The sequence below is a fragment of the Rhododendron vialii genome, chromosome 1a (genome assembly GCF_030253575.1).
Source record: "Rhododendron vialii isolate Sample 1 chromosome 1a, ASM3025357v1".
Taxonomy (NCBI): Eukaryota; Viridiplantae; Streptophyta; class Magnoliopsida; order Ericales; family Ericaceae; genus Rhododendron; species Rhododendron vialii.
Genome location: NC_080557.1, coordinates 17,260,227 through 17,269,452, shown reverse-complemented (window position 1 = coordinate 17,269,452; position 9,226 = coordinate 17,260,227). Strand labels below are relative to the sequence as shown.

Sequence of the window (9,226 nt, the reverse complement as noted above, 5' to 3'; positions counted from 1 at the left end):
AAGTTATTTGAGTAACAGAAATGCCATGCACATAGAGAAGGAGAACACATAACGCACAAAACATTTTTTGACTCACCTCAGGCTCCGCAAAGATAATCCGAATTGCTCATTTTTTTTAAACTCTTTTTTGATTCCTGGAAAAAAAAAAAAAAAAAAGAAGCTCCATTGGATATTGGTGAGAGATTTCTTCGGAATTTGTATTTGTATGGTGAACAACTCATTTTCGCTCTACGAATTCTGGAAAAGGCCCTTATTGAAATTCGATTGAGTTGATTTTTTTACAGAAACCTACTAGAAAAATGAAAAATGAGTGGGGTTTCAATCATATTTGAGGAACTCGTCGACTCGAGGCGGGCCCGCAAAAATGTCTGTGCATTATCCGTTCCCCCCTGTGCAAATTGACTTTTTTTTTTTGAGGAAGGGTAAGAACTTCATTGATAAGAGATTATTATAACCAACCTTGTACATCTAATACAACTAAAAAAAGATAAACACATGAAGACAAATAAAAATAACCAAATCAAATGAAAGATACATCCAATGATAAATCGATCAAGCGGTCAGATGTCAGAGAACCGCATGCAAAAGACTTTATGTTTTAATAATTACAGTTAGCTATGGCCAGTTTGGTGGGCAGAGAATGGATGAGGGTCTTGGGAGCTATGGCCATTTGCAAGCTTTATGGATAGTGTTTGAGTTCAATTCAATGGTGAAATTATCCATCTAAAGGCCTTCCATGTATCTATGATTACTATAGTTCTCTCCAAGCGTAGGTTTTATTTTCAATCTTTGTATCATCGCACATAATATTATTTTGCCCTCTTTTAACTGATATGCAATTTTTTCAATTTTATACTCAATGATTACATGAATTGCAATTCTTATATCTATTTTATCATTCTCTTTTGCATTCATTTGACCTAATGGCTTCATAGAACTGTGTTATTGGCCCGTGCAGCTGACCTTCTATGTTATTGAACTGTGGGAATTCTGGCATAACTTCTGAAGTAAGAGGACGAGTAGGATCCGCTATGTAATAGATGCGTTTGCCGGAGTATCATTTTCACATTCAAGGATGCATTAACCAGTCTTCAAGGTGAACAAAATTGCCGAACGACAGGAAAAAAAAAGAAAAGAAAATGCAATGTTCACCGACCTCAAATTGACGGTCGTGCGGGGCCCACTACGGGTAAATATGAGCCGTTTAATAATTTCAAAAAAAATCGAGCGGGCCCCGGAAAAAAATAAACTCGATTCGATACATGTAAGTACCTGATCTAATCTTCCCATTTTTCATTCAAATTATTGTTATTCGAAAGACACATAGAAACCACATAAATGATACCCACACAGATAAATATTGCACAAATCTTGCATTGATCGTGAAGTGAGGCCCACTATGGGACCCATAAAAACGATCCGAGCCGTTTATTAAATTTAAAACATTTTTTCAAGGGCTCACGAGAAAAATTAACTCAATCCGATATCTATAGGTACTTGATTCAATCATCTAACTTTTTCATCATCCTGAAATTCGAATTAAAAATTAAATGATTGAATTGAGCACTTATAAGTATCGAATTAAATTGATTTTTAACGAAAATTCTTGAAAAAATATTTTACATTCAATCAACAGTATTTCTTCCGTGTGAGCGGTATCCGTAACTAGACCGAACCTCAGGGCGTGTCGGTAAAATTACCCAAAAATAATGTTATGTTTTAAGTCCTGCTATTGGTACAGATTTTTATGCACAGATTATGCACAGATTTTGTTGTGGGGCCCACCACGGGTCCCACACAAATCATCCAAGCCGTTCATTAAATGTAAAACATTTTTTCAAGGGTTCCCGTAAAAAATAAGCTCAATCCAATACCTATAGGTGCTTCATCCAACCATCTAACTTTTCATTCAGATTTTCGGATAATGAAAAGTTATACGATTGGATCGAGTATCTATAGGTATCGGATTGAGATTATTTTTTATGAGAACCCTTGAAAAAATATTTTACATTTAATGAACGGCTCGGATGATTTGTGTGGGACCCGTGGTGGGCCCCACAATAAAATCTGTGCACAATCTGTGCACAGATTGTATGTGTGTGTAGCATTTCTGTTTTAAATAAACAATGGTAGCCCTAGATCCAAGGAGGGAGGAAGGGGGAGAGAGAGAGAGAGAGAGAGAGAGTAATTTGCTCCTCCATTTGCAAACTCTTCCCCCCACCTCCTCTCTCCCAACGCGGTGAAACCCCATTGACAAAATCAACCCAACACCCACCCAGAAACCAAGCACAAATTTCTGGGAAAAAAGCTGCTTCCCTTTCCCCCATCTGCCATCTAATTCGATTGTCCCACTGCATAAACATTCATGTCCCACTGCATTAACTTTCAATTGGAGTATAGTATTTGCTTGTACTATCAATCAACATCCACACATTCCATCTCTGTCTCTCCTCTCTCTCTCTCTCTCTCTCTCTCTCTCTCTCTCTCTCTCCTCAATGGGTTACCTAACTTGCAACGCCGAATCAGCAATCTCAGTGTCCAATCCCACCGCCAAAACCAAAACCCACCAGAAAAAACCAAATCAAAGCCCAAACCCAGCACCAATCAAGCTCCAGCACTTCGACTACACCGACCTGGAAGTCGCCACCAACGGCTTCTCCGACGAGAAGCTCCTGGGCAAGGGCAGCCACGGCCTCGTCTACAAGGCCGTACTCCCCAACGGCCGCCACGTCGCCGTCAAGAAATCCTCCAACACCCACTCCGAGGCCAACAACGAGATCGAAATCCTGTCCAAGCTCCACAGCCCAAGACTCGTGAACTTGCTCGGCTTCACCCCCGAAGACTCCGATAGCAGTAACAGAACTAGTAACCGACAACAGCGGCTCCTGGTGGTGGAGCTGATGAGCAACGGGACGCTGTACGACGCGCTGCACGCGAGCCCCCGGCCGCCCAATTGGGGCCGGAGGATCAGGCTCGCCGTGCAGACGGCGAAGGCGGTCGACACCCTCCATTCGTGTACGCCGCCGGTGATCCACAGGGATATAAAGTCGGCCAATCTCCTGATCGATAAGAATTTCAACGCGAGGTTGGGCGATTTCGGGCTGGCCCTGCGGTGCCACGTGGACGATTTCCGACTCCGGTCGACTCCGCCGGCAGGTATGCTCCACGATCAGAATTCCCATTTCTTTGACCGGAACGAATAGATAGAGAGAAATGCTACGATGCTCTTAGTCTTTAAACATTTCTTGTGTACGATTTCCTTTTGTGTCTTTTGAAGTGTTTCTGAACCGTTTTTGTGCTTGTGGAAAAAATAAACTCAAAAGGAAATCTGATCCTTGCAGGTACTATGGGATATCTTGACCCTGGCTATGTGACTCCTGACAATTTGAGTACCAAAACTGATGTGTTTAGCTTTGGTATACTACTATTGGAGATAATCAGTGGTAGGAAGGCAATCGACATCGGCCATTCGCCTCCTTCGATTGTGGATTGGGCTATTCCTTTGATTAGGAGAGGGAAGCTTTTGAGTATTTACGATCCGAGGATTGAGCCTCCCAGGGACCCTACGGTGAGGAAGCAACTGGCAGTCATAGCGGCCAAGTGTGTGAGGTCTTGTAGAGAGAGGAGGCCGTCGATGAAGGAGGTTGTGGAGTGTCTTGAGAGGTTCAGTAAATTAGTTCCTCTTCATTCGTGGAATGGGTTAGGTAATCCTTGCTTGATGGTTGAGGCAATCGGGCAGCCAGTTGCATCCGCGAATTCCCAGATGAATGCCAGGCCAAAGGGTTCTGAGGAACGCCATACTGACGGTGTGGATGCTAAGAGCGCTAGGCCGTTGAGGATTTCACGGAGAGTGTACTCTGATTTGGGTGTGAGGAATAATTTGATGGATCTCATGGCTGGAACTGATGGGAACTCTGGACATCGAGGCGAGGCTAATGGGGTCGAGCCTAAACTGAAATCTGCTAATGGGTGGTCTAGTCTTAGGATTGGAAGTGGAAGATTTGTAGGCGGAGGGAGATCTTGGCTAGGTAACGATGATGATGGGAGTGTCTTTCGCTTGCGGCGAAATCATTCAGTTGGGGAGACTGCATATGTATGTTCTAGAAGAGATGATACGGTTTCATAATCGAGTTTTTTCCCCCCGAGGCAGCTGATTGTCGCTAGTTTGTTGTAAAACTCTGTTTGGAGGTTTCATTTGAGGTCTTCTGCTGATCTGACAACCAAGCGAAGCTCAAGCATGTGTAAGCTTCATTTGCTTACAGATCACACGGATGTACACTACCCTACAGTATTCATTCAATTGATTTCAATGTGTCCGGAATTTGTTAATCCCTTGTGTAGCTGAAGTGCACATTTGATCGTGTACTTTCCACTTGCTGTTTCGTTTCATCATGTTAAGGGAATAAGAGAACGTGTCTAGATGCCTGCAAAGGCTCGATCTCTCTCTTTTCCTTGTGTCCACAGTTCATAGTTTGATGCATAATTGAAGAGATTTTGATGCTGGAAATGGTGTAAGAATGTTCCTGAGATTGCCCAGTATGGGATGTATTTTGTGCTACTTTTGTTTGAACCGTGAGGATCCTATTTTTGTTGAAAGCGACTCTCTTTTCTCCTTAAGAAACTTCGAATGAAACAACTTGTTCAAAGCAGGATACGCTGAACCCGCGAACATTTTCGTTCCTTTAACCTTCCTCCTGTCGCTTAGGTTTGCATTTTCTGCGATACTGCTTAGATTCCACTTGATGCGCGCTTAGATCAGAGTCTTAAACAAAGGCAGTAACATAACAGATTTCTGACTTCCGATGCCATTATTTACTTACTTATCGGCCGATATGGACTGTATCGGTCCAATACATGGCCGTATCACCGATCCCGTGACATTTTGCAATACTGCAATGTTTTAAAATCCTGTTAGATTCTTTCAGATGTATGGAGCCTTGTCTTTCTCTTCAAAACTGCAATCCTGCTTTGGACAGTGCGTTTCATGTGAAACTGAATCTGAAATCAAGAAGCTGGAGTACTGATTTTCCACTAATTAGGAAAAAAAAAAAACAGTTTTTTACATATTTGGTCTCAATCTTTGTATACTTCTACTCTACCAATTTGGAATTTTGTTCTTTGTTTGGATCGAATCGGATAGGACTCTCAGCACTGTACAGTTGTTAATTTCGATCAACGATTTTCCACACCATCGGACTCTATCCCGCCTCTCTTCTGGTATCGAGTTATCCATCTTCATTGAATAAATCCCACTGCTCAAATTATGCAACCGATCGATCGAACGTGGGATAGACTAGCTGGCCAAGAAAACAGACGTACCCTAACGAGTTCATACATGGTACTTCTGCCAAGTTATATTATGTATGGTATGTTCGTTCATGCATGCTACTTTCACAATTTATATGCATTCAGCAGGCCTTGGCGGAGAAAGAAAAAGAATATAGACTAGCTGGCCGAGAAATTTCCAAAACGCGCTACATCACATTTATTTTTAATGGACAGCAGGAAAAAAATAATAGTAAGAAAAATAGGTAAACTGCATTTGAAAAAAAAGCTGTCCCTTCCCTTGTGATCTGATGCCATTCGAGAAGTCAACTAACTGCCTCTGATAGGATTTATTTTCCAAAACGCCAATTATTTATGTTTGATCTATGAATCAAATTAACAACTACTGTACTATATAAAATGTGTTAGATCCTTCGAGGAACATTGTTTTATTATATATTTGAGGTACTGATACTTTTGGTTTTCTTCTTTAATTTGATATTGATATTGTGGTTAACCTAATATTTACTTAATTAGGTAGTATATAATCTTAATAATCACAAGACTGTCGTCTAATGTGATGATCTCAAATTCTTTCCTAAACCCCTGCTTTGTCATTTTGTTAATCTTCTTAATTGTCTTATATATATGAGTCCTGCTATAAATACTGACGCCCCCATAGGGAAATCGTACCGACGGCCGCGCCGGGCCGTCTCCGGCCACCGGACGGCCGATCCGAGCCGTTCAAAAATTCTATAAAAAAAAAAATGAGAAGGCCTTGCGCGGGAATTAACGGCATCCGATGTGTGTAGGGTGCTCGATCTAAACACCCTATTTTTCGTGTATATATGTAGAGGCCGTTGGTACGATTTCCCTACGGTTTTGATTGGTAACTGTAGGTTTTCTGCTTATATATACAGGCAAGTGAACATCAACACTGCTGTCGATATTTTTTCCTTTCTTTTTTGCATCTCGATTCTCCATACTCGCTACTAATTTTACATTAGCTAGTCAAAAGTTTAAAAAAAAAAAAAAACACTTTTGGCTATTCACTTCTACATTCCAACATTGCTCTCTATTTTTGCTATCCAAAAGCAAAAGATGGAGGGATGAGAAGGACTACTTTCATTGGCCAGTAGGGGAAAAGGGAGAGAATTGACATTTCATACTAGAGAGCTAGCCACTTTCACTGACTACTAGTAGCTAGTAGAAAATATCCAACGCGTAATAGCTAGTGGAAAAGAGAGCCTCTTGGATTGCCAAAATAAGATAGTATTTATTACTAGCTACTTAAGCCAAGGGGACTATTTAAAGATCTTCTTGGAGATGGCTAGATGGTTCTGCAACTGGAAGGTTAATACTACCAAATAGGCTGATACCAAAAATAACGTGAAGCCTTCTTCCACATCTATTAACAAAATGATCAGGAAATTTAAACTTGTTTTGTACTCCCTCCGTTCCATAATATTTGTCCGGTCCGCAAAACGAGGACTATAAAATAATGTATTTCTTTCAAGAAAAAATTCAAATTTTTTTCATAAGTTAAAAGAACTCGTCAAGATCTTATAAATTATTGAATTTTTTTCCAACTTTTCTTACAAAAATTGTATTATTTTTACGTTTCCGTTTTGCGGACCAGACAAATATTATGGGACGGAGGGAGTAATACTTTGTGGAGTGTGTTTGGCTTAACTGCAGGCCTGATCTTTTGTTTCTTTAGTTTCATGGTAATTTTAGACCACCTCGTTTTCGGATGGACCATGTCACCTGTACCAAAAAGTGTCTGTACCTCTGTCACCGTACAATTTTAGCCGCACGGTTATACAGAAGTATCTTTGACAGGGGTACAGACACTTTTTCGGTAAACCTACCCGATCAGATCTTGTTTTCGCATTCTCCATTGAATATACTTCATGGTCCGCCTCCCGAGTAGGATCACATTGTTATTGGTAAATTAACTTGTTATTCCAAAACAAGAAACACAATGCAGCCTACAACAGGATACCCATTACCCCTAGTACCAGAACATGACCCAAAAGAAAAAAAAAGAGAGTTAATTTTCCCACCTAATACGTTGCAGATTGTCTGCATTTTCTGCGGAAATAATAGTAATACTTTTTGTATTGGGTTTACCCTGGATGGTATTCCTGCCCATTTTCAGTAAACAGGTGTGTTGTTCAAGAAGAGGCCAACACAAAATCCAAGTAAGTGATTTCAGTCAGAGGTATTTCATGCATGTTAGTTGCAGCCAAAACTTCTCCTTTATACTAGTACAGAAAGACAAATTGGAGTTCAACTTTCAAAGGCAGGCAGGCACCCAGAAGCTGCAGGCCCGGTCCCCAGCAGAGAGAGAGAGGGAGAGAGAGAGAGAGAGAGGGAGAGAGAGATGGGTGTGGCTCTAGCAAGTAGCAGCAGTGAGAGAAACAAAGATTCCAATTCCCTTCCATCAAGGCTTTTACAGCTCACACGCTCCCATCACCATGTGCTTACCTCAAGCCTAGCTAACACTAACAGTTGAATCGTGCCTTTTGATTATTATGTATGAATGTTTCACCCAAATGTGCGAATATACGTGTACTTACATATTTACTTTATTTTTATTTTTTATGGTTCGACGGTCGAGATTGTCTAAACTAGTTTAGACACATCTCAACTAATCCATTTTTCCGGCCCGGTCAAGGGTTCCAGCAATTCATTGAAACCGATCTTGTCCGATGGGTTTGACTTTATGTCGTTAAATTCTACTCCATTATTGATTATTGGACCTAGAGCCAATGATTCAACTCCAACAGAAGGGAATTAGAAAGGAAAATTGGTGCTACTTTTGATGGAGAGAATTTAGTACTGCTATCATCATTTAGATCAAAAGAAAACAAAAGTTGGTTTTTCATTTTGATAATTACCAGACAAAACAAATGTGATTTTTGTTGTAGTTGAGATAGTGAAAGTTCAATGGTAACTCCGTCCCGTTCTACTAAAATTCTTATTTTTTACCATATGACGGAGATAGGTCATTCTCTCATCATATATTACCTTTAATTCAAAAATAAATACTTATTTGACAAAAACTCCTTCCGTCCCTATTTAATTGTCCACTACAGTTTTTCGTATATTTTCAATGACTTATATCTCTCGATGTATATAACTTACGTTTTATGTTTTTGAAATCACTGTCTTATAAAAAAAATGAGCTCTATCAAACAAGATCCATATTGTATATTTTTAGCAATATACGTCGAGAGATATAAGTCATTGAAAATGCACGTAAAATTATAGTGGACAATTAAATAGGGACGGAGAGAGTAAGTTCTTATTTCCCTTAGCGGAACAAAGCCTTCTGCTTACAGCTGCGTTTATTTTTTTCTGATCTATGGCCCTTTTTCAAACCATTTTCCTTCCAAAGTGTCCTGTCCCACCGCGGCGAATTTGGGTATTAGCTAAGTTCACGTGCTTGACATGAGAAGTATCTCGTACGTCTTGGACCTGCAGAGTGAGCCGGCTGGGCGGGCCGGGCCGGCATTAGTTGAAACGGTTCTCGTGTTCGATCGGCATGAATATTGTCGGAAGTCAAGACTTACAAAGTACAGTAATTCACTGGCATGGCATGATCAGTTGGTTTATAAAATTCTCGCAAATTGGCATGAGTATAATGGAGTACTATATCGTAGTTGACCAGTAAATTTTTTATTTTTTTTATTGGCAAAAAATGAATTTTATTATAGAAAAAAAAGGGTAGGAGAAGGGAATCCAACAAATAATTGGACAATATACCATAAGGGCAAAGCCCATAACACCCAAAGGTCTATCAGGATCCACAACAGATAATATAATAAAGATCAACCCAATACTCAAATTAAATAAAGAAAGCCCAAAACTCAAACTCAGCCTGAACCGGCCCACCCAAACCATCCCACGAAACCCTAAACTACACCGGCAGCCAATGCAAACACCAACTATTCAA

The 9,226-nt window shown here is 40.3% G+C and overlaps 1 protein-coding gene across 1 annotated transcript; it reads left to right on the top strand.

The window, feature by feature from the left end:
* The first annotated feature begins 2,131 nt into the window (after positions 1–2,131).
* On the top strand, positions 2,132–4,507 carry LOC131313151 (serine/threonine-protein kinase-like protein At3g51990). The gene is made up of 2 exons (XM_058341324.1): positions 2,132–3,156; positions 3,342–4,507. Exons 1-2 carry the CDS (start codon positions 2,496–2,498, stop codon positions 4,124–4,126), a joined length of 1,446 nt encoding a protein of 481 aa, XP_058197307.1. The 5' UTR covers positions 2,132–2,495; the 3' UTR covers positions 4,127–4,507.
* The last annotated feature ends 4,719 nt before the right edge of the window (positions 4,508–9,226 follow it).